General features: G+C 39.0%; 2 protein-coding genes across 2 annotated transcripts; one reads left to right on the top strand and one right to left on the bottom strand.

The window, feature by feature from the left end:
- Window positions 1-1,267: 1,267 nt before the first annotated feature.
- On the top strand, window positions 1,268-4,898 carry LOC122642845 (peroxiredoxin-2F, mitochondrial-like). The gene is made up of 2 exons (XM_043836447.1): window positions 1,268-1,403; window positions 4,515-4,898. The coding sequence occupies exons 1-2, from the start codon at window positions 1,272-1,274 to the stop codon at window positions 4,893-4,895; spliced, it is 513 nt and encodes a 170-aa protein (XP_043692382.1). The 5' UTR covers window positions 1,268-1,271; the 3' UTR covers window positions 4,896-4,898.
- Window positions 4,899-12,490: 7,592 nt separating this feature from the next.
- Window positions 12,491-20,735, bottom strand: LOC122642923 (U-box domain-containing protein 44-like). The gene is made up of 4 exons (XM_043836537.1): window positions 20,688-20,735; window positions 15,559-16,300; window positions 15,162-15,462; window positions 12,491-14,175 (listed from the first exon to the last, which is right to left on the bottom strand). The coding sequence occupies exons 2-4, from the start codon at window positions 16,273-16,275 to the stop codon at window positions 12,722-12,724; spliced, it is 2,472 nt and encodes an 823-aa protein (XP_043692472.1). The 5' UTR covers window positions 16,276-16,300; window positions 20,688-20,735; the 3' UTR covers window positions 12,491-12,721.
- Between the last annotated feature and the right edge of the window lie 5,490 nt (window positions 20,736-26,225).

Raw genomic sequence — 26,225 nt, forward strand, 5'->3', positions numbered from 1 at the left:
TATGGGGGAAGGAATTAAGTGAAGTTTGAATCTAGTAGTTTAGACCTCGGCAACATACTCACTTAAACTATAAGGACAGCCTCTAGAGGTGTGACAGAAAAAATCCAATATTCCATTAGATCTTGTGATTGAGTTTGACTATGAGATTTTAGCATTTGGCCAATCCAAAGGTCCCCAATTCATCTAATTAATGGTTGGAATAGCTAATCAATATTACAAAAGTTTAATACTTGGAAGTATAGCGAAATAATTTAATATGTGATGGACCATATGATTGAGATATTTCAAACTTAATCTTGGGTAATATAAGGCTTTTCATTTTTATTTTTCCTAACCAGTAGAAAGGTAATATTGTAATTCCAAATGCATGGATATCAACGTAATAGTCTATTTACCCAAAAAAAAAAAAAAAAAAAAATGGTAATGGTTTGAATTTGCCAAATATCAAATTTTAAACTTAAAATCAATTATATATCTTCTCATATATTAGCATATTCCGGTATTCCCTTTTATTACTCAACCATCCATTTTTTTTAGGTATTTTTTTTCATTGAATTTCAAATCTTTATTTTGCCTCTAGCAACTATGTATAGCAAATAGGATTATTGGTGTAGGGATATCCTCTAGGGGGAAAAATGCCACCTGGTCACGTGGGCCGTATAGTTTCTATTCTTAGACACAGAAGCGTGTGAAAGTATTGTGCTACCCTCAAGAAAAGGCAAAAATCCCGCACAAGGCGATGCTTGCGCATGTAGGCTCTAGAGGTCCAGATAGCGATCTCTTTCCCTAACATCTATATGGTATATGTGTTATGTTGAAATTTGGACTAACCAACCTGGCCCAACCTAATCGATTCAATTTTTAAGAACGATGATTAAGCCAGCCTCGGACCGAGTTCCAGGCAACATGGACTGGGCTTGGTTTAAGGTTTGGGATACTAACCTGGCCCAACTTGCAAAGTTGTATCCCATTGGATTTGCCATGTGTCATTTTCATGGCCACATCAATCATATCCTTTCATAGGCCACACTCCTGGACAGAAAACTGCTTTCCGATTAGACTAAGTCCAAATTATTAAAAAAAACAGAAAACTTCCCAATGGAGAACTAAACTTCTGGCGATAAAGTCTGGACTTATCCAGGTGACACTTGTCAAAGAAAAAAAAGGGCAACTAGAACATGAGACACATGGCACATGATCTAACAACTATAAAAAGAAACCTTTAGAAGAGAAGCCAAAGCCACCAGAACTAACAAAACACAAAAAAAAAAATGGCTTCAGTTGGAGCTGATATCCTTGCAACAGCACCTGATATCTACCTACAGAAAGCAAGAACCTGGGATGAAGGCATTGAATCAAAGTTCTCCAAAACCCCATTAAAGGATATCTTCAAGGACAAAAAGGTAATTATCTTTGGACTCCCAGGAGCTTTTACTGGTGTTTGTACTAAAGCCCATGTCCCTAGTTACAAGAACAACATTGACAAGTTCAAAGCCAAAGGGATTGATTCAGTGATTTGCGTATCTATTAATGATCCATACGTCATGAATGGATGGGGAGAGAAGCTTGATGCCAAAGGAGCTATTGAATTCTATGGAGATTTTGATGGGAGTTTCCATAAGTACATGGGTTTGAGTATTGATCTTACTTCTTGTTTGCTTGGGGTTCGTTCACAAAGATGGTCAGCTTATGTGGTTGATGGTAAGGTTAAGGTTCTTAATTTAGAGAAGGTACCTTCTGAATTCCAGGTTTCTGGTGGAGATGTAATTTTGGGTCAGATCTGATGATTAAATTTGCTTGGTCTGGTCTGGTTCATGGTCTGGTTTGGTTCGCAATTTATGTGTGACTGGAAATAAAAAATTTTCTTTTCTATATGTTGTTTAATGATTTGCAATTGTTTTTTTGGGCTTTCAGAACATGTTTGATTGGTTCATGGATTTAGGATTATTTTGCAGAGGACCGCACAAATACGAATGTTATAAAGGAGATTTTAATTTTAATGGAGAGTTTGTTTCTTTTGCTTTTTTTGCTGGGCATTCTAATGACTTTGGTTAACAAGCTGGACCTCTTTTACTTGCAATATTAGTGGTTCTTTTTGTTAGGTTGATGGATAGCTTCCCTTTTTGGTCTGGACTCTCGAAGAGGTTTATTTATTGTGTGTTGGTGGTTGTTTTTTTTTTTTTTTCAAGGAAAAAAGTTCTCTGCACATGAGGTGGGCGAAATGATCGACCCACCCCCTGAATGTCCAAAATGAGGCACCCGTTCCACCTGATGTGTCTAGATGCAGCCTGCACCCGTGTGCTCCCAGGCTAAGAAAATCACCTCTTTTTTTTTTTGGGGGGGGGGGGGGGAGGAAAGGGTGGGTATGCTAACAGTATACCGTAGGTAGGGCTATAAACGGATCGGATTCAGCTCGGATAGTGCTATATTTGCATCCGCATCCGATTAGCTATCGGACGGATTCGGATAGTGCTAAACGGATGCGGACATGGATACGGATAGGATATTTTATCCGTTTACATGTAAATATAGTTTTTCGGATAGCTATAGCACATCCTTATCCGCATCCGTTTAGCTTTCGAACGGATTCGGATAGTGCTAAACGAATACGGACACGGATACGGAAACGGATTTCGGCTATTCATTTACACGCCTAACCGTAGGCCCTTTATGTGGCTATCTATCTCTTCCTCCTTTTGAGGGGTAAGAGAGTCATTTTAAAGGGGGAAGATAGATACACATAGGGTGCTAGCTTACGGTATACTGCTAGCACGCCCATCCCTCTTTTTTTTGTCCCTTGTCTTCTATTCTATTTTTTAACCCTAATGAACCTCACAATCGGATTCAAATCCTCTCCCATGTGGTTGCCTCTCCAATGCACATTTGATGGCTGGCTAGCAGGATGTGCATCGGGATGTGTGCCCGGATACGCATCATATCAACCCAACCATCGAATGCGCGTTGGAGAGGCACCCACATCGAGGGATGTAAACGGATTGGATTTGGCTCAGATAGTGTTATATCCACATCCGTATCTGATTAGCTTTCGGACGGATTCGAATAGTGTTAAACGGATACGAACATGGGTACGGATCGGATATTTTATCCGTTTACAAGTTATAGCCTATCAGTATCCACATCCATTTAGCTTTTTGACAGATTTAGATACTGCTAAACGGATACGGACATGGATACGGAAACGGATTTCGGCTATTCATTTACATCCCTACCTGCATGGGAGAGAATATAATCTGTTTTCTTTTTCCATTTGTTGATAAAGGGCATAATTTGATGAATAAGTGAGATTTCCTTTACCATTGGAGAAAAAGAATCACATCCCCAATGGTGAGTGACCATACAATGAAACTCTTGTTCCTATCACAAACTCATTGTTTGGGATAAAAAATGGGAGAAGGTTTTCTAGTCTAGTGGACCACATAACCAAGCTTTGGTTAGTAACTTACACTTCTCCAATGTGACCGTTTACTTTTGTAATTTAACAAAGAGAGAAATTTTATGGACTAATAGATCGATCCTATAATTCTCTATGCACATGTCAAGTTTCAATCCAAACAAAATTCACCATGTAATAAATAAAGTGGTGAAGGAAAAAAATAAAACAATAGTGATCAATATAGCTAGACATGCATGGTCATACATGGAAATATATGAGAGCTAAATGATCAAATTTTGGTCTAAAATTTTGTAAAAGATTTAGGATCGAGTTTTTCTTGAACCACGATGAAACCATGAATTCATTCACCATGGGGCTTGAGATGCACATAAAAATGTATTAAAAAGATATTTTGAGAAACATACTGAAACCCTTGTGGATTTGTAGAATTTAGAATAGTGACGTAACCTTCATTGCTCTAACTCCAACTCCAACTCCAACTCTTTTCCACTCACCCATCCAACGACGTGAAAGACTTAGACATGTATTAGGATGTGTGTCCAAGTTCTCTCCGCCGCTGAATGAGTGATTAGAGAATAGTTGGAGGCCCAAGTAGATGGAGAGGATACAAATCAGTATTTAATTATTGGAATTAAAGACCAGAGAGACCCTCTGACCTAGTCTCTCGACTAGGAAAACCATTTTTGCCTAACATAATGTGCTTAAAAAATATATTGGAATGTGACAAGCGTAGTAACAGTAGCAACACGTAGCAATGATCCATGAGCCAAAACTCGTGCAACACAATAGTCAAACACGTAGCAGGCCAGCGAAACGTGTCCTATAAATCATCACCTAAACTCATCCAAGTCATCCCTAAAAACAATGGCCGAAGAGTTCCTCTATAAAATCTATATACATTTAAAGCTCCAAAACTCAAGAATTACATACTTCACAGAAAACCCCAAAGCAGATAAGAGAACAAAAGATGGTTTCAGTAGGAACTGATATACTCAAAGTAGCTCCCAATGTCTCAATTCCAAAGTCCAGAACTTGGGACGAAGGCTTGTCTTCCAAATTCTCAACTACACCAATCAAAGACATCTTCAAGGCCAAGAAGGTAGTCATCTTTGGGCTTCCAGGAGCTTTTACAGGTGTTTGCTCAAAAGCCCATGTCCCCAGTTACAAGAAAAATATCGATAAGTTCAAAGCTAAAGGTGTTGATTCTGTGATCTGTGTCTCAGTTAATGATCCTTATGTGATGAATGGATGGGCTGAGAAGCTTGGAGCTAAAGAAGTGATAGAGTTTTATGGAGATTTTGATGGGAGCTTTCATAAGAGCTTAGGGTTGGATAAGGATCTTACAGAAGCATTGCTTGGGCCTCGTTCGCAGAGGTGGTCGGCTTATGTGGTTGATGGGAAGTTTCAAGTGCTGAATGTGGAGAAGGACCCTAATGAGTTCGAAGTCTCTGGTGGAGACGTGATTTTAGACCATATTTAATCAAGAATTTTGGGTCCGGGTCCGGGTCCGGGTCCGGGTTCGAGTTGGATATAATCCAAAGGTCTTGACTCTTGTAAATTGTAATAGATACTTTTTGAATTTTGACTTAGTAGAATATGTTTTGTGTTGAATGGTGTGGTTGAGATAAGTTTGATCATGCTTTGCTAGAATCAATGGTTTCAAACTTCAAATTATGTATGAAAAAAATATATATATATATATATATTTTGATGCTTTTATGTGCATTCTCATTGGCTCACATGACCATGTAGTTGATGTTTCTGTGTGTTTTCATTGATCCACAGTTGTTTTTTGTCTGTAGTCCATTAACATAAATTATTGGGCTCTATAAGGTTTATAATCTAGAACTTTCTTTAATCTAGAGAAACCTCAGAGTCCTTCATAAAAGAGGTGAGAATGTTCTAATTTTGTTTTTTGTTAGAATTTTCCTAGCTATTGGATGGGAGACATGAGACTCTAGAAGCTAGAAACTCAGAGAAAGAATTGTGGGAGGTTCCAGAATCCTCCACAAAGGAGGTGAGAATGTTTTAATTTTTTTTGTTAGAATGTTTTTATCTCACGTACTTGCAGGTGACCGTACATTTCAATCTCAATCGAACTCCTCGCGAGAACCATCAAAACGAGGTCAGATTCTGATTTTGGGATTGTTTAATAAATGGGATGGGTCTGAGATTGGCTTCCCTTATGATCAGAACCATTAAAGAATCGTCCCGTTTAATAACCTTAGTTTTGTCATTTGAATATCTTGGTTTTAATTGAAATTTGGCAAGTGAGAAGAGGACCTCGATTCCTACCACACACAAATTTTCAATTCGATTTGCATTCGTATTTGGATCTTAATTCAGATAATCTAGAACAGAACATAATCTATCCGATTCAATTAAATATCTAGTTAATAATAAAAAAATTAAATAATTAAAGATCCTGAGGATTTCAAACTTGGACGGGAGAGGGAGAGGGAGAGGGAGAGGGAGAGGAAGGTCTGGGTTACACAAATCAGAAATGTAAATAGGTAATGGAAAAATTCGGATTCATTACTAACTTCCAAATAACAATTCTGTTTAATTTTATAGAAAAATAAGGATATATATGAGAAGGTACAAAAGTATCTCTTTCCAATTCCTTCATTTCAATGGGTGCAGAAACAGAGCACAGACGGTTCGTCACTGGGGCGCTACACTGTTTCTGATGTATTTTGTTGTGAATGCAAGGAGGTATTGGGTTGGAATACTCCACACAAGTACGAAGAAGGAAAGTTTGTTCTTGAGAAGTCCAAGATAATTGCAGTTGACCACCAAGACAATTGGGTGTAGTACCCTTCATTCCTCTCTCTCTCTCCATTGAAATTTACTTTTTGGTAAATCGAAATTCATTCATTTGAACGTCGAGAACACACAATTGTAACTTGCAATCATGGAGTGAAATTTGATCAAACTTTCGTTAACGACAGGGCCTTCCTTGCTAAGGATTCCTGTTATGTTCCTAATGTGGTCCACTATAGTGTATGGACACTAGATTGGGCCAGGCTAGTATGGGATAGGTTAAAGGACTTGATTTAACACGTTCCATCAGCTTCGGAGTTTTTTTAGTTTCGGAGCTTTTGGTGTATTAGTCAAGTACCTAACATTTGGTATCAGAGCTAGGCACCAGGTCAAAGATTCGAGTCACGAAAAGGGCTACCTAGGAGAAGGGCCGTCAAGAAAGGGCTACCTGCCGCCAGGCAAAAACCTTGGAGTAGAGTGAAGCCGTTTGGAAAGGGCTACCTATTGCCAGAGTGAAAGCTACCTAGAGTGAGAGCCGCCGAGGACGACGGCTGCGAAAGCGTGGTGGTCTGTTATGTGCCTAATGGGGCCCACTATAGTGTATGGACACTAGATTGGGCCAGCCTAGTATGAGATAGGTTAAAGGGCTTGATTTAACAAGTTCCATCAGCTTTGGAGCTTTTTTAGCTTCGGAGCTTTTGGCGTATTGATCAAGTACCTAACATTAATGTTATGTGTCGATTTTTATTTAGGTGTAGTTCTTTGTGATTAGAGTTAGTTATTATTAATTTATTATTAATTATATGTATCTACGGGATCGTGGTTATTTATTAAATGTAGTTATTAAAAGTGGGATAAGTTCCGAGAGATATTTTAGGAGTTGAGAGAAATTGTAGGAGTGGAGAAGTGGGTAGTTAATATTAACCGTGTATTTATTGATGTATGAAGAAGTAGAAAAAAATGAGAAAAATATTAATTAATTCTTAAGAGTTTATCTTGAGAGAGGATTGACGACTTCCCAATTGCGTCAGGACGCCATTGTTTCGTCTGTAAAGCAAATTCTATCCCAAATTTATCTCTCTTCCTCTCTTTCTATCCCTACTATTTCTCTTTTATTTTTTTTATTTTCAGATTATCTTGCACGCAACAAATGGTATCAGAGCCAGACATGGCGGAGGAAATCGACCATCCCGGGTCTATACAGGTGTATCCTCCTCTGTTCAACGGCTGGATGGAAGTGATTTGCTCAACAAAGATTGACCGTCTCAGGTCCATACGAGTTTTTCATCAGGTTTTTCAAATGTTGGTATTGTTGGACCGACAAGTTCGTGGGCGTAATATTGGCAATTGGCGGAAGCAACTTAGGAATTATCCAAACAAGATTTGGGATCCGGGTGGAATTGTTTTTAATTTTTATTTGTAATTTTAGTGGTCTTGAGGACAAGACCAAAATTTAGGGAGATAAAATATTATGTGTCGATTTTTATTTAGGTGTAGTTCTTTGTGATTAGAGTTAGTTATTGTTAATTTATTATTAATTATATGTATCTACAAGATGGTGGTTATTTATTAAATGTAGTTATTAAAAGTGGGATAAATTCAGAGAGATATTTTAGGTGTTGAGAGAAATTGTAGGAGTGGGGAAGTGGGTAGTTAATATTAACTGTGTATTTATTGATGTATGAAAAAGTAGAAAAAAAGGAGAAAAATATTAATTAATTTTTAAGAGTTTATCTTGCGAGAGGATTGACGACCTCCCAATTGCGCCAGGACGCCATTGCTTCATCTGTAAAGCAAACTCTATCCCAAATTTATCTCTCTTCCTCTCTTTCTATCCCTACTATTTCCCTTTTATTTTATTTTATTTTCAGATTATCTTGCACGTAACAATTCCACAACTGGTGGGTCACTAAAGAAACGTTTGATGATGCTCTGACAGGTACTAAAGGAGCTCACGACAGTCCGATTCCACTCGAAGGTCCTCAATACAATCAGAAATTGCTTCCAACAAACCACTTCTAACCTCCATTGCTTGGATTTTAATCCTCTCCAATTCCCTAAAAGTGTGTAGTGTGGCCGGGTGGAGATGTCAACACCTGGCAGCCTGGACATCCAACGGTCCAAGCTCATTGACTTCGGTTTTTGTTTTCTTCTCGAGCTCGGCACCGTTGGATATGTCTGAGCAGTCAGGTGTCGACATCTCCACCCTGACCTTGAACTGCAAGGTATAGGAGAGGATTATTTTCCCATTGTTTCTCCCATTAGAATGGAGTTGAATGTTATCTTCTCAGACTTTACAAGACAAACTTGACCACGAGAGGCATCAGTGTAGAGCTTACAAAATGAGGGAGGACCGGAGGAGGGGGACACTATTCCTGCATAGGGTTTCTTTCTCCCACATTGAATAATTGAGTTAACATGTAATACGAAGTCAAGTTTCATCCAAGTTGTAATTTGGTCTACCAAGTTTAGCTCGTTGATTTTTTCTATTTCGTCCATTTGATGCCCACAATAGTTTAGGGCTAGGGTCTTAAGAATCGGTATCAAACTCGAAATAGGTCTTCATCGATACCGATCTGCTGATATAGGACTGCTCTTGGATTGGGATTGGGGACCGTTGATACTGATACAGATCGGACGATTCCATCCGGCAACCTTGCAAGTTTAGCTTGGTTGTTGCACGGAATGGTACTTAAGAACCGAACCAGAGACCAAAGTACCATTTAGGGGTTTGGTCCAATGTTAGGGAATTAGCTAATTTGATGATTTCCCTAGAAACATACTGAAAATTATAGGAAATAAAATAGGTACATTAGGTACTTAACTAATAGGTCAAAGTTTCTAAAGTTTATGGAACATATTAAATCAAATACCTTAATCTAGGGGTGTCAAAAGCTGGCCCACACCTTTAGGCTCGACCGGGACTAATTGTTTTAAGCTTGAAACTAGACCTCCTAGTTAGTAAATGATCTACCGCGGTAGTTCACGGTGCTTGGTTGTACTCTGATAGGCACCTTATCGGGACCGATCGACACGGCTCATTTATCGCCTGGTTAGCCCGTACGTAGCTTGATCAACTCATTTATGGCATGTTTCCAATCCATTTATAGCACAGTAGCCCAATTAAGTTGACCCGGATTACGTACTGTCCGTTGCGGGGCCTTAAATTGATGGGGACCAATTAAGTGTAACCAAAACCGACGGGGGCATTGACACCCTCATTGTACCATATCCTAGGTACAACAAATAGATCTTATTAAATCAAGTCCTTTAAACCATCTCTTTAAACTATCTCACAGGCACCTGAACTATAGGAGGTACTGAGAGGGTTACTTTCATAGAGAGTGCATGTCAATACATGGGAGGGTATATTATTCAAGGAAGAGATAACGCTACTTGGTCATGTGGCCCTTGTACCAGAACGGATACCAATCGGAGCGAACACCCAAGCATCCAATATGGGGGGCGGGGTGGTTATTTCGCCAGTCATGTGTCTGGGTGTAGGAGGTGCAACCAAACAGCCTTCTTTTTCCCAGTATTCAGTTTGAATTTGTAATTTGACAAGTGAATATACTTTAGATTTGCTTTATACATCTAACAATAAGAAATGTCTAACCACTCTTCCATATGGCAAAACTAAGTAGGGATGTAAACGGATCTGATTCGGCTCGGATACGGATCGAATGCTGATATTCCTTGACCGTATACATATACCTCTAAACGGATTCAAATGGATTCAGATGCAGATCGAATTCAGATTTTTGACCAACTGTTTACATCTCTACCTTGTGTAATCTGGACCTTCCTACCCGAGTGGATACAATTCACTCTCAATCCATATCTCTTAGATTATGATTCTGTTTTCCTCATATTCTAGAACCTGTTGAATCTTCAAAAACCCTCGAGATCATTATTTACTTTATTTTTCATTATTAAGTATTCAGATTTTTTTTTTGGACAGATTTTTATCAAAATATTCGGATTTTTTTCCGAATATCTCTAAACGAATACAGATGTCCCTAAACGGATATGAATGCATATCGAATTTGAATTTTCTGTTATCCATTTACATCCCTAGAACTAAGTGCATCCATGTAGGTTCCTTTATGGACCACCTTTTACGAAACCTTTTACCTTATATTATGCATATAGAGTGGCTTCTCCACAGAATCCAACCTTTTTGAGCCACACATGGAGGAAGTATTCTTGCTCAAGCCATCCATTGGATTAGTCACCTATCAAGTTCTAGGTCCCATCTTAACTTTGGTAGACTCATTCCTCTAAATAGTTGAAATGAAGTTGCAACAAAGTTTCCAAAGTTAAATCATCTACCAGTTACTCAATTCTTTGTCTCATTGTTGGAAAATCAATTGGGCTAAAACTTTCTAATCTGATTCATGCTTATGTAAACATCATATTCAAAAAAATTTGAATCTAATGAAATTATTATGTGGAAGAAACTATGGCCATCTACAGAAGCCACTCCACAAGTGGACATGAAATATTTTTTTCCCTCAATTATGATGTCAATTTGATCAGATGAGTGTCCTAAAGAAAAGAATTAGATCAGATTAGTAATTCGTATGGTTTCAAGTATCAGTATTGGATTGGTTGTAGCAGCCGATACCGGTATCGATCTATCGATACCATAACAGTAGTAAATCCGTATCAAAACCAACATGGATACCGATGACGGTAACTTATTAGATCAACCTAAGACTGGTTCAGCCCTATTAGCACTGGTAGATAAAAGTTTCCAATGATGTTGCCCGGGGAAAATTTTTTTCCTTATAAGTATGGTAGTTATCATTCAACTATCACTCCAGCTATTTGATTTGCTTAACTTGTAATAGTATTTAAGGAATTCAGATACTTCTTCTTCCTATGTTCAAACTTTAAATTCCTTTAATAGGTTACAAGTACTTTCAAATGAACAATTATACAATACAAAACATTATAAAATAGAAAACTAATGGTTGAAACTATAATAGGATAAGGCTTACCTTAATTAAAACCAACATTCTAACCGTTTGTGAAATCCCAATTAAGATTCACCATTTGATTTAAATCATTCTTGTCACAAACACTCGAGAATATTTTAATGTTTCAATTTGAAAATGCTTCTTACAGATTATTCTAATTGACTATTTACTGTCTTTCTTTTATGGTTATCATTTCAAGACCTTCAATTTTCTCCAATATTTCAGATGTGCAAAACACATTTTTGTAATTTTTAAGCTAGAACTTATAAAACAACTTATGATTAAGTAGACTTCTCTTTCTATTCCTTGATTTTCTTTTTGTAAATCAAAGAAACTATGTATCATTTAGATTGTAAGCTCAGATATCTCATAAGAAGCTGTTGATATCATATTGAGGGAGTGAATTAAGAATCATGAACTGCCAACAGAAAGTGTTCCTCTCTTTGAACTGCCAAAAGAAAGTGTTCCTCTTTTTACATATTCTATACATTTAAACAGAAATATGCTTCACACACAATGCATCTCCCAGGAATACTAATTAAATGTAGGAAAGCAAGATACCTATGTGATAGGAAAACCAACTTGAGGGGTAATGACAATATGATGCAATGAATTTATTTTATTTTAGATTGTTATCTCTTTTTTGGGTATGTTGTTAGGGAAGAGAGAGGAAGGATTAAATGAGAAGTGTACAGGTATAGATGTGCAAGGATAGTGCATCTTCCACAGGTAGAGACACCTCTAACAACACCTAAGAAAGCCATATATGATGGACTTGTAAGCTATAATGTGTGTAAGGCAATTTGGAGACACTGTAGGAAATCGAATGGGATCTTAATGGGTCAACTTGGTTTCCCGCTTGGACTTGGGTCTGGGCCCAGCACACCCAAGTATTCCCCCTAATTGCTACAAATTATGGAATGGATTGACACAAAGGGGTGGTGAGATTCCAATAGTGCGAATAGGGTGACTTCGTCAAAAAAAATATATTTGGAAAAGCATCTTAAACTCATCAATTCCATCATATAGGATTGCTAAAGAACCAACATTGGGAAGAAACTGTTAAAAAGAACGAACAATCATAGGTTCATTAGGTTGTATATCACATGGTGTCTCTAAGACAGCAGTAGGCTTAGTTTGCTATTTAGGTTTTAAGAGAGCTTAGGAATTTCAAAATCAATAGTTTATAAGTGATATATACAGTTCATCTTGACTGAGACAGCAGGTAAAGTAGCTCCAACAAAAAAAAAATGACTAGCAGGTACAATTCCTGGGGGAAAAAAAGGTTAAAATTACAATGAAACCATCATTATTTCATGAGCCAGAAGGATTAGCAGAAAGATGGTGACGTTTTCACCACCATCCCCATCTTTTATTTCCAATTTGACAATTTTCATGTACACAGTTACCTTCTTAAACTAAATTACACCTGAGATCTACTAATGTACACATCTAGTCATGAACCAACTGATAGGAGAAACAACAATTGGAACACCGAAAGAATCATGAAATTAATTTCACCAAATAAAAATAATACACACCTTACTCAATTTAAACTTCCTCAGAAGTAGCTTGATTGAACTTGCAGGAGCTCAAGATGCGCCAAAATCTGAGCAATTGTTGATTTTAAGGTTGGAGATCCCTTTTGTGCTAGTTCAATAAGCAACACTTGAGCGGGTTCTCCGTACTGCACTTTATTATCCTCCATTCGAAAAATCCTTTCCAATATCCAAAGTGCTTTCTCTTGGGCCTTTACATTACCTAATTCAAGAACTCTCAAAAGGGCATGAACGCCCGATGATTTGGCAATGAACTTACTACCATTTTCCCAGATCTCATCTTGCATGATAGTTGAAAGGGCACCAAGGACAGTTTCATCTGCTTCTCTGTCTTCACCTTCCAAAATTTGGAATAGTGGTGAGAGAGCACCAGCCTTGACAAGACAAAACGTGCTTTTCACGAAGCAGTAGCCATCATGAACTTCACAAAATGCATGTCCAGAGGGAGGCATACAAAGCCACCTCAATGCTCTGGATTTGCTAAGGTGAAGTGTATTCTGTGACAGCTGAGCTAACGAAGTTGCAGCTCTACATTTGGCAGTCGGCGACCCAATTGAGAGCAACTTCACAAGCCACGGGATCACCCCATGTTCAGCAGCTAGTTGCTGAAGTTTCTTATCTGAAGGAACTGTAAACCGAATCAATATAGCCGCAACACTCTCGACTAACCATCTCCTTGTGGGTGTTGAAGTTGGGGTGCATACACCCAACAATGAAAGCAGAATGGCCAGCAAATTTGCCCTTTTGAGAAAATCTGTCGCTTTTTTGTTGCCAGCAGGGATGTTGCTCAATAGTCCAAGAGCAGCAGCTTTTTCATCCTCCGACACTGATTCTAAGACAATATTTACTATAACATTGAGATGGATCTCTTCCAGTTGTTCAGACAACTCTCCTGGAGAATCTTTAGAGAGATTGTATAGTAAATTCAAGGCAACTGTTCTGATTTCTGTATTTCGGTCAGTTAAGAAGGGTAGGAGAAGCTGAAGTGCACCATTTTCTTTCATCTTGAATTTAACCTTGGATGCATTGGAGTGGCTGGCAATACTATTGAGTGCTCTTAAGAGGTTACACTGAATTTCTGGGCTGGACAAGTTTAAAAGTGGGAGCATCTTTTCTGCCACATCTTGATTCACAAGTATAGATTCTGACTGAGCAATACTGGCAAGTATGGCTGAAGCTGGTTCTCGAAGTGTCATGAGCACAGAAGTAACACAGAAAAGGAGCTGGAGCAAAGATGTTACAATGCCTGAATTAATTAAAATCTGAACATTTTCAGCCAAACTAGACAGATTCTGCAGGGCACCCAACGCAGAGAGCTTGGCTTCAAGTTTTTCAGAACTAAACATTTTGACAAGGGGTTCAATTGCTCCTCCTTCACCAAGAGCAGCTCTACTCTGGTCCGTAAGCTCCATTCTTGAAAGTGCTGTTGCCATAAGAATCTTACTCATATCGGAACCTAAAAATAGACAATATAGCTCATAAATAGCTTAATCATACAAATGAATTTTTTTTTGCAATATGAAAGTGCTTCAACAGCAAGGGATTCCACATATAATACTAACAATTAACTGTCAAGGTAAAGGGCACACACTAATTACAGTATTGGGACCTCACATGCTTAGCTGACATAGGGTGCCACATATACACTTCAGTTTCCTCCTATTTCTGGACAGCCAACGGGTGGTGAAAAGAGGAAACTGATCTTTTGTAAATTTTAAAGTGCTCAATGTCTTCAGGATGAGACCATAGAAACTGTAGAGACTTGTCAAGTTTACAGCCATGAACCAAAGAAAAGTAAATTGTAGGTATATGGAGTTGGAGATAGTCCCGAACACATAACAAAACTAGTTGGTTTTTAATCCCAACCTCGATATTGCAAGTTAACCTAAGGTTAACTACCAATCAACAGAATAACAAAAATGATATATTCAAAGTTCTAAGAAGGATAATATACATGGCAGATGCAACAATGTAATTTCAGACTGTAGACAAAGCTCAAAGCAAAGTCATCTTTGTCATTCATGTTCAAAGTTCAAACATGTTATGAGATACTTTATCCTGTCATAAGGTAGAAGTGTTCTCGTATAAATTGTGAAACCTAATGTCCAGGCAGACTTAAAATGGAAAATTTGCACCATCTCGATCTCATATAATTCCTGTGAAACTAAAAGTTACTGGAATATGGTAAAAAGATGCACATGCGGACGAGGAATAGCAAAGACTTTGCCCGTTGTAGGGGCTTCACTCCTTAAGGACACAGATTGTCATTTTCAAATATCCAAGCACATAAGGATTTTGGATCCAAAGCAAACACTGGGACATAACCCCAAATCCATCTTTTGTGCATTCCAGAAAGGTGATCAAAATCATATGATATAAACAAGTTGACAAAAGAATGGGAAGAAATTAAATGCTAGAGCTTAAGGAAAGCTTTATAAGTACCTTCCCTCAGATATTCTATCAGAGGCTTGAAGTAACCTGCCTCTGCCATATGAAGAACATTCTGAGTGTTGCTTGACAAAATATTCAACAATTTCCCTGCATCCTGTGAAGAATGAGGGTCGAACCCATTGTGCACAGCAACCAACATAAGAATACAACCTTGTATTCTGCCAAGCCTCCGACGGACTGCTGGGACTTCCGCGAGAGCCAGCAAGAGCCCAACAGCTTCTCGACGCTCTTCAACATCCTGTGTTAAAGAGCGCACCAACATCGACAAGGATCCAACATCCACCATTTTCCCCTGTACACAAAATAGCAGTCTAAGATGCCAAAACACATGTGTAGTCAAACCGCAGAATTAAGAACAAATACATAAGTAAAATTGACTTCTATCTACCTTGTTTTCATCATTCTCCACTAGAAGGCTCTTCAGTATTGAAATTATAGTCAACCGATCATTCTCCTTACTAGATGGCAATCGATTCAAAAGAATTGGAATAATACTTTCATCGTTTACCCATTCATTCTGAATCATCTTCTCGCTAATTAGTGATCTTAATCCAGAAAGTGCAAGCCTGAATTCTTCATCATTTCCATATTTAAGGTGCAAGGCAATATCGTTAATATCAAGAATGATTCTTCTATCATTCTCCCCCTTCACTTCCAGGTCATTAATAAACTCCAATTCATGGTCAGTGCTTGCATTGAACCTTACATTCATCATTTCTTTATGTAAAGCTCCAAACTTTTCTTTGATTTCAATTGACACATCAAGGCTTGCCAAAAGCACAAGGCCTAGACATCTACCAAGATCATGAATAATTTCCCCAACCTGTTTCGATGATATTGAATTGGAAGCCTTGATTACTGTCCTAGCATGTCTAAGCTCATTTTCTAGCGACTCAACTGCCTTTTGAATGGACAGTGTGTCCATGACAGAGCTATTATCCCTTAAATCAATAAGAATGGGTGAGAATTTTTCTACAAAAACAGCAAATTCTGTGAAAATCTCTGGTTCAGTTTCGGAATCCTTGGCGAGTGAAGCAACCTCATCAGCCAATTGGAGTAACTCGGAAAGAAGCTCTGCAAAGGTTCTAAAATTTGTTTGATGCATCTCTGATCGTGATGTATCCCAGCCTCTGGAAATAATCAGAATATATGGTTAGCAAAAAGTGAAGTCAAAGACTCAAAAGGTAAGAATGTAAAATGGAATGAGAATATATATATATATATATATATATATATTGTTGGTGGAGGCAGGTGCAGGGGTGAGGGGTTACAGGGCATTCTTCTGTTACCTGGAGAAGTAATGAAAGAAGCAATTCACAGTTGCATTTTCCACATCTTCTCCTTTTGCACATGCCATAAACCTATTTAAAGACTCATATTGTTGCACGCCAACCTAAAACTTCTGCTAGTAAGGAGAGAAAGCAAACATAGCCTACCAAGTAAAACTAGCTATAGTAAAGTCATGAATCTCTTCTTTTGTTCCCAAAAGAAGTTTGCGTTTGTTTGTCTTAATTATATTATCTTCTCTGGCAAATGAATTTATTGATGAATCTCTACTCATTTGTTGTTACAACCATAGTATATGATTCAACCTTTGTAATATTAAGTTCTCCTGGAATGCTAATGATAATTTCTACAGTAATGTTAGGTTTTTGGCCTCCAAGGCCGTAATGGAACATTGTAGTATTCTTCAACATAGCCAAGATGTACTTTCTTCTTCCTAGTTATAATATTTTGCTTTTCAAAAAAAAAAAAAAAAACTTTGTAATACCACAACCTTAAAGAAAGGAAAGGATCATTGGTAATGTGATAACAATCCCATAACTGATCATATTTGAACTATGTTGGACCAATGCTTTAATAGTTCTATTGATGCAGCACCATGTGCCCACACCCGAAGGAAGAAGAAGAAGCAGCCCTGAAATTAGGATTTAGTTTGGGAGCCATAGCTTAGGTTTAAATTTAGCAGGTTCTATACTTAGTATTATTTCAGCTCATTTGTAAACTTAAATTGAACCGGTTCAAACAATGGTTCAATTTAAGTGATTTAATTAAGTATCTTTTGTTTTAATTTATTAGGGGTAGATAGGTCTTTTAACCTTTTTAAAGTTATTTAATTAGGTCCACCCCTCCATGATTTAGTGAGGGAGTGTTTTGCTTAGATTAGGATTTGGCCTATGGCCTTCTATTATTAATATTGAAATCGTGGGAGGCTCCCCCACAAGTTTTATGAATTAAAAAATCGTGTTTGCTGCCATTGTTGCTGCTGCTGCTCCTTGTGAGTGTTTGCCTTGTGGTTCTATCAAGGAAGAAAGGGTGGGTGGATTTCCTACGACTCCTTGCGCCGTGACGGCTGGGAGGATCACTAAATTTGAAGGTGGTTCTATCCTTCTAAGTTCTCAGCTGCTGCCATTGCAGAACCTGCAATTCCAAGTAAGTTTGAAGCCCCTATCCCCATTCCTCTTCTTCTAAATCCTCTAAACAGCCAACCCTAACTTTTCCCCCTTCTCAAATTAAAACATAAAGTCCTAAACCCTGCACAGACCATTCCAGCCATCACTTTTTTCTCAGATTTGGATCGATTACTCCCCTCCCCAATTGGGAAACTCGATCTGAGTTTGGTCCCCAAACTTCCATCCAAACCCTAGAAAATCCTACTCCATTGATTCCCCAAAAACCCTAAATACTAACCACTGAACACCTCAAACACTGAGTTATTCAATAAATACATAAGGTGTTAGATGGAACAAAATGAGATGGCCTTTCATTCCTCTTTCCAAATAGAAAGGCTTCAAGGCTCTCTTTCTAGGCCATTATGGGAACGCCTATCACATCTTCAATGTGAAAATTATAACTTCACAAACAAGTGACGTACGACTGGAGTATAATGGTCATTGACAACTGACAGAATCTGAAAGTTTTAGGCAGGAACGTGTTGATGCCAACAACATAAACAAATACAAGGTAGAACAAAGCTCACGGCTGGCAAGATGTCTATGCAATAAGAGGATCAACTTTGGTAAATTAAAACATGAAACTTCTGTAAAGTTACTGGAATGTAATAAATAATTATGACAAGGGTCCTATCAACTTACCATTCTTTTTTTTTTTGGGGGAGGGGGGGGGGGGGGGGTTGGGGGGTGGAGGGGGTTACTCGATCAACTTAACATCCACACCATAGAAGAATAATATTTCAGGAGGCAGACAAATTGAATGGTCATCTAAGGAGTACCAGAAGCACAGCAGAAGATAAGGGACATAATAGAGGAGTCATATATTTACTCTGACCTACAAATCAGATTCAGCATCAAGTTCTGGAATCAGAGCTCAATTGCATCAACACCACTAATGTTTTCAGCGAATAGTCCACAAGATCAGCTTGTTTGAGAGAAGATTTTGGATAGGAGTGCAACCGGGCCAGGCCGGGGTTTTCAAGGGCCCAACCCAGGCCTGGCCAGTCTGAGGTCGGGCTGGGATATCTCAACCCATGCCCAGACCTGCTTGGTTCAGGGCCAGGCTTGGCCCTGTTTTTGTCATTTTCACGTTATGTTTTAATAGAAAAAAATAATTTGTAACCTAAATATGAATATGGTTAATATATTAAATCAATGGTGTATATTAAATGTAAATTATGAAACTTAATACAAACTTAATACATGGCCCTTATCTTGTGCATATGTATTATATATGCATATATAAGGCAAGGCTGGGCTGGGCTCAACCTGAGACCTTAGCCCAGGCCTGGTCCAGCCTGAACTCAGGCCCGGAAATCCCAACCCTCTGAAAGTCCAGCCCAGGCCTTCGGGTGGGCTTAGGATGGACTCGGGCTCACTAAGCCAAGCTTGAACCCCTATCTTTGGATATTATAAACTGGAAAGTCTCTTAGATATGCATAAGCTATTGAAGGCATGTCTTTAACTTACAACTTCAAATGCTCCAAACCAAACTAGGGCTTTGATGAACAAGTTGAAAAGAAAACCCAACCCAACTCACTAATCCTTATCAATACAAGTTAAGGAAAGAAATATTTACCAAATATAGTATAAAGAGGACTCAATGAATAATGGGGAAAAAAAAAAAGACACCAACAGAATAAAAACTTGCTCCAAAATTATGTCTGCCACTGCATTTGTACTTGGGTAAATTTGAAACTGTTAAATTCCCATCAATAGGTATTCACTTGACTCGGACTCTACAGAGAAAATTCCTGTAAAAGCGAGGTCCACTAGACATATAACTTACAGATTTAACAAAAAGGAAAACGTTCAGAGTTGCAGCGGCTTGGTTTGTCTCCCATGCCTGACATCTTGCTTAACAAAATAGCTAAATAACAATGAAGACATAACAGAGAAGGTAAAAGCATGAAGCCATGTACACTTCAACGCGAATTGGATAGAGAATAAATGCCTAAGCATGTTATGCAGATTGAAGTTAGACTTTTCATCGTAGTTTTAATCTTCCTGCATTCACTTATTCTATCTTTACATGCTTAGCTCTAGAGTTTTCTACTTTTCCATCGAATCTCATTCATTAACAACAAAAGGGATTTAATCGGATCAAAATTCTTCTTAAAACAACATTTTATGTTAAACACAAAAGACTACAAAGCCCCGAAAGTCTCTCTCCAAAAGAAAGGAAATAGTGAACTATGGTTATAAGGTCAGTAGAACATTCCAACATATTATGAAAGCCCCATTAAATTACATTCCAAATCTTGTTCAGCTACTTGTAATAACATTTTCTGTATTAGCCAATACATGCGAACATGCCAACATATATTATCAGAACCTGAATTCTCACTTTCAAAATCTTGTCCAACTACTTGAAAGTAATTCATTGTGTCTGTGTGTGACCAAAGATATTAAGTCCTAACCAATATCAAGTCCAAGCTTCATTGGAGTAGATTATTGAAAATCGGCCCCAAAGAAACTTTCCTTCAAAGGCTAAGGTAGTTACATGTCCATTTCATCTCAAGGGAGACATTCAGTGGCAGGAACACCACAGTGTAAGCTGTACTTGAATGAAATATGGAACCTTCAACAAATTCATAGTCAATACCAGAAAGAAACTTAAAATTTCAGTACTACTAGTTGGAGCATCTTTTCAAATAAACTGGTTCTATTTTACAAGAAATCTACTTCCTCGGTAACAGCAGCATACTTCCTAATCTCTACATCAAATAGGACCCTTTTTAAGCATATTGAAACAGAGCAAATCAAAGAGAATTGCCATTAAAAACCCAATAGAAGTACAAAGATGTACTTTATTCAAGGAGGCATATTTATACTAAATATTTAAGAATTTCAAAATCCAATTTTCTTGTGATTTCACTAGCTGCACCAGTAGAGATCTTCAAAAAAAAAAAAAACCCTAAATTAACCAACATGAGAATTCTTGGGTCATCAAGTCACTGAACATGAATTTTAGTGAATTCTAAAACACAAATTGCGCATGCTTTCATCATCTCAAAATGCTTGTATTTCTCAAAATAGAAAATATAAGAGGATAACAGGGCACCTTATAATTTCACCACTGCCTCATCTTACACAAAAGAAGACTTCAACAGACTGATAATCCAAAGCCTTCACCAAGTCCCATGTCTCAAGAGAAACAACCGAAGCCCATGAACACACATGGGTCCCCAATCTACATGCCTTACCCAAAAAAAAAAAAAAATCCGACCTTCAAACCAAAACCAATTCTCCTCTAGAATCCCAGGAACAAATTAAGGCAAGAAACAAGGAGCAATGGAGAAAAGTGGTTCTTTGCAATATCTCTTCTTCTTAGGACTCCTCTTATGTTTTTCTGTTGCTTTTACTTGGTGGGCTTGTTCCTGTGAACTTCAAAGATGATGGGTTTCGTTACTTCAATCTTCACGAATTGGAGATTTGTAGCTTGTAAGGTTGTGGAGAACGACATATTCTTTTCAATATCAGTCTTCTATCTTCTTCCACCGATGACGAAGTCAACTCTCTCACTCACACACACTGCAAGTCTTCTCTCTCTTCTCTCTCTCTCTCTCTCTCTCTGCTTCTCGGGCTGAGCTTCGGTTTCTAAGATGAGCCGTGAAATACATTTCAATGAATCTGGTCAGTCAATTAAGTCTCAAAATGTGGGCCAACTCTCAGTTTTGATTTCTATGCCAAACCCTTCAAACACTGCTTCATCAATCTGGACCGTTCAAAAGTCTCAAATATCGGCCAGGCCTTTTTCCATTGAGAATACTAAACACATACAATAATCATTCGGGAAAAAGATCGTTGTTGCCTTAGTGGGATTCCAGCCTGGCAAAATAAGGGTGGTTTTGATCCACCTGTGAAATGACCAAAACCATCCTTATTTTGCCAGGCTGGACCCTCCAGATCCCACCACAGCTGGAAGAGAGCCAGATTGGCCTGAGGGCGTCGACTTTAGAATGGATCCCACCTATAAAATGACCAAATCACCCTTATTTGCTGGGCTGAAACCTCTAGCTCCCACCACGGCTGAAGGAGAGCCAAATTAGCTTGAGTGTCTGACAGGAAAATTATCACCTCAATTTGCCTGTCCGTCAATTTCCTCAACTCCTCTAATAGAGGGAGGTGGACCCTATCCGGACAGGGGAGTAGGGTGGTCATTTCCGCCTCCCTATTAGATTGAATTGAGGAAATTGAGGAGCAGACAAATTGAGGGGATAAAGATCCGTGTGTGACCTCTAGAATGGATAAAAATGGATTTGGATCCTTTACGACGTGGTTGCCCGTCCTGCCTAGGCTGCACGCAAAGACCGCCCTACCCCTGTCCATGCACCTTGCCCGAATAGAGGTAAGACCATCTTTACACGTAGCCCTGTTTCTGCATAACACAGGTAGGGCGAGCAGCCGCACCAGATCTGGAACCGATAAAAATTCTCTGCAGTGCCTTGTAGTTCGTGCAGAGGATTTTTATCCATGCGTGCTAACCTATAGAAATGCAGTTCTGGACGGGATTTCAGCCATTTCATGTGTACATAGGGGTGTAAATGAATAGCCGAAATCCGTTTCCGTATCCGTGTCCGTATTCGTTTAGCACTATCTGAATCAGTCCGAAAGCTAAACGGATGGAGATATGGATATGCTATAGCTATCCGAAAAGTTACATTTACATGTAAACGGATAAAATATCCGATTCGTATCCGTGTCCGTATCTGTTTAGCACTATCCAAATCCGTTCAATAGCTAATAGGATACGGATGCGGATATAGCACTATTTGAGCCAAATCCGATCCGTTTACAGCCCTATGTGTACACGGTGACTCGTCCGAGGATGAAATTTCAATTCTTTCCCGTAACTTAGACGGTAAAAAGTGTTCTTTTCTTTTTGTTTGTTTCACCGTCAATGCCTACATGTAAGACAGTTATTTTCCTCCTTTCATAGAAAAAATGGAAAAAAGTTTTCCTCCACGTTTACTTAAATTTTTTTTGTTCTTATTCTCTTCTAGAATCCATAATAAATTTACCTAACAATTACGTCTACCATTCTTAAGGTTTCATCTATTCATAAATCTTCTCTATATTTTAAAATATTCTTACAAATGTACCTTTACTGTTAGCTGAGTATAGTTAAATGATGATGTCATTATCCAAAAATTAGTTAAATGCATATAATACCCTTAATGAATGTATTTTTACATATTTACCCTTATTTGTTTGAAACACCATCATCATTTCAAAAGGGAATGCCCAACACAGAACTCGTCATTGCCATCCCCACCGTCAAACACAGAGTTTGTCATCGCCATCACCATCACCAAACACAGAGAGCCTCTCCAACGGTCTCTACAAGCATGTTACCAGTGTGAACTGCTCACACTCCGACAAACACGTTGCCTGTATCCGCTGCGAGTTTTAAGTCCTCACTCTCCTGAAGCGACATGGCTAAAGAAATTCCTAAACTCTTACGCTCCCTCCCAGTATAAGAGAATCCTAAATGCCAAAATTGGGAGCACGAGGAGACAATAGGGAGGGGAGAGGGGGGGGGGGGGGGGGGAAGACCAATTCTGTCAGTTTGACTTTGCTTTTGGACTTCGATTTCCTCAAAATTATGTATTTTTTGAGATTTTTGTGAGTCTTAATTAGATTTGGGTTCATTGATTTATCGGTTGTCTCGTGGAAGCCCATGTTTTGTCCTTCTATTTTCTGTTGTGTCTTCATAATTTCTCCATTGTTTTTTCCTGTCAAGTACGAAAGAAAGCTCAGTGTTGAACACAGTGTTCACAAGATTCACATACTATTTATGGCATTTATTAGGGAAAAATGAAATAAGAAACCAGGATCAATGCATCTCTCCGTTGATATTTATTTTCTTCTTTTTCGCACTCTGGTTCCCATCCACCTAAACGTTGCTAAGGAAGAACAGGGGTTGAGGTGGGGCTGGGTTGCAGGGGTGGAGGTGGGGCGGTGGATTGGGATGAAGAACAGGAGTTAAGGGTGGAGCAGGGTTGGGTGGGCGGTAGTGTTGTAAGAGGAGGAAGAAGAAGAAGAGGAGGGTATGGGTAAACATAAGAAGAAATGGGAACGGTACCCAGCCACCGCTGCTTCAATTTCTTTGTTGTTGGTTGGCCCCTCAATGGAAATGGTGCCCACACAGTTATAAGAAGAAGGTAGGAACCATGATGTGATGCTTTACTGAAGCATAGAAAGAGTTAGAACGGTTAGGCTGAGATAGAGAAGTAGATAGAGATCAGGTTTGAATTTGAAAGTTTCACCTTATCATTTTATGTGATAGGGTGTTGTATATTTATAGGATATCTCCAACGTTTTAATAATACAACGTACATGAATTTGAGTTTTAGTTACACTAAACAACCTCCTACTTTGTAGGATTGAGATAATCCTTGGACGATGGAACCTCTCCAACATTTAATGACTTTTTCAAATTATTTGAAATTTGAATATTTGAATTTTCATTTACACACCCCCTCAAGCGAATCGGTCGGGCGCAAACGGTGAGCTTGTCTCTCAATAATTTGAATTGTGGTCCTGGTAGCCCCTTTGTTAGTACATCGGCTAGTTGATCTTGGCTAGGCATGAACCAAACACAGAGTTGCTTGGACGCCACTTGCTCCCTCACAAAGTGGTAGTCAATCTCGATGTGTTTTGTTCTTGCGTGGAACAATGGATTGGCTGCAAAGTACGTTGAACCAATGTTGTCACAGTAGATAACTGGTGCCGATGATTTTATCCCAAGATCACACAAGAGTTGGCGCAGCCATAATAGTTCTGCAGCCGTGTTGGCAAGCCCTTTATACTCCGACTCTGTTGAGGACCTTGCTACAGTATGTTGCTTCTTGGAGCTCCAGGAGACCAAGTTGTCACCCAAGTAAATGCAGTAGCCACTAGTTGAGCGCCTGTCATATGGACAACTAGCCCAGTCAGCATCTGTATACGCATGCAGCTGTTGGATATTTGATGGCTTTAGTTGAATGCCCATGTCCACCGTGTCTTTGAGATACCAGAGTATTCTTTTAACTGCTGCCCAGTGCTCATTGGTAGGGTTGTGCATGAACTGACAAACCCTATTGACCGAGAAGGCAATGTTAGGTCTTGTTAGGGTTAGGTATTGCAGTGCCCACACAATACTCCTGTAAAGGCTTGGATCCTCAAATCTTATCCTTGACCCTGGAGTCAATGCAATTGTTGAACTCGGTGTGGGCATGGGCTTAGCTGCTTCCATGTTGGCCCTATGAAGGAGATCTAGGGTGTACTTGGTCTGTGACAGATGTAGCCCTGTTGAATTTCGAACTACCTCAATTCCAAGGAAGAAGCTTAAGTCCCCCAGTTCTTTGATGGCAAATTCCATGCCAACTTGTCGAATTAGATCTTGCACAATTTGCAAACTTGAGCCGGTCACAATTATGTCATCCACATACACCAGCAAATAAATGGTGTGGTGTTTGGACTGGCGAACATAGAGGGCTGTATCTGAAGAGGAATGGTGGAACCCAATGGAGACCAAAAACGTCCCTAGTCTGGTGGACCATACTTTAGGAGCTTGTTTAAGCCCATATAGTGCATGCTTCAAGTGGCACACATGATTTGGAAACTCCTTGTCCACAAATCTTTGAGGCTAAGTCATGTAAACATTTTCTTCTAGCGCCCCATTGAGGAAAGCGTTTTGAACATCAAGCTATTTTAGCACCCATCCATTGGGTATTGCAACTGACAACACAGTCCGAATTGTGTTTGGCTTAACAACTGGACTGAAAGTATCAAAATAATCAAGTCCTTCCCGCTGGTGGAAGCCTTTTGCTACAAGCCGTGCTTTGTAGCGTGAAATTGATCCATCAGAGTTTCTCTTGATGCGATACACCCACTTGTTGCCAACCACATTCATCGATGGATGATGGGGTACTAATTGCCACGTGCCATATTTTTAAAAGGGCATCAAACTCTTCACTCATAGCTTGTCTCCACTTGGAATCTTTGCTGGCCATTGTGTAGGAAGTGGGCTCGATTTCAGTGGGTTGGGAATCAGCTAGGTAGGCCGTGGTGATGGGATATTTAATTGCAAGTAGGTTGAGCTTTTGGACTGGTTTAATAACCCCAGACCAAAGCCGAGTAACCATCGAATGGTGGGCTGGTGGGAGGGGCGGATTTGGTGGACTGTGGTTAGTTGGACTTAGGTTTGGTGGACTTGGGTTTGGCGGACTTAATGTTGGTGGGCTTGGTATTTCTGTTTGGGCCATGTGGTCAACTGGTGTGGGTTGGTTGTAGATAGGACTGCCAATGGGTTGAACATTTGGTTCGGTATTTAAAGGAATGGGTGAATGTAGGTTGGGATTTTGGTGATTGGATGAAATGATATTGTCAGTTGTGACAATGAATGGGTTCATTGGGTTTGATCCAAGTGGTTTATTGAGTTGAGCCTTGATGGCAAAAGGGAAGCATGTTTCATCAAATGTGACATGGCGAGAGATGTAGGTTCTCCCAATTGATGGGTCAAAACATTTGTACCCCTTGTGACTATTGTTGTATCCAAGGAAGACACACTGAGCAGTTCTGTACTGCAACTTATGCTTATTGTATGGTCTTAGCC

Source organism: Telopea speciosissima, chromosome 10 (genome assembly GCF_018873765.1).
Source record: "Telopea speciosissima isolate NSW1024214 ecotype Mountain lineage chromosome 10, Tspe_v1, whole genome shotgun sequence".
Taxonomy (NCBI): domain Eukaryota; kingdom Viridiplantae; phylum Streptophyta; class Magnoliopsida; order Proteales; family Proteaceae; genus Telopea; species Telopea speciosissima.

What these genes read in the sequence shown, in the direction of transcription:
- LOC122642845 (XM_043836447.1), top strand. Translation starts at nt 1,272, where the DNA reads ATGGCTTCAGTTGGAGCTGATATCCTTGCAACAGCACCTGATATCTAC. An exon ending in ATATCTTCAAGGACAAAAAG is followed by an intron (nt 1,404 to 4,514) that starts GTAATTATCTTT and finishes AAGGCCAAGAAG; the next exon opens with GTAGTCATCTTTGGGCTTCC.
- LOC122642923 (XM_043836537.1), bottom strand. Translation starts at nt 16,275, where the DNA reads ATGCATCAAACAAATTTTAGAACCTTTGCAGAGCTTCTTTCCGAGTTA. An exon ending in TGGAGAATGATGAAAACAAG is followed by an intron (nt 15,463 to 15,558) that starts GTAGATAGAAGT and finishes TTTTGTGTACAG; the next exon opens with GGGAAAATGGTGGATGTTGG. An exon ending in GATAGAATATCTGAGGGAAG is followed by an intron (nt 14,176 to 15,161) that starts GTACTTATAAAG and finishes GTCTATTTTTAG; the next exon opens with GTTCCGATATGAGTAAGATT.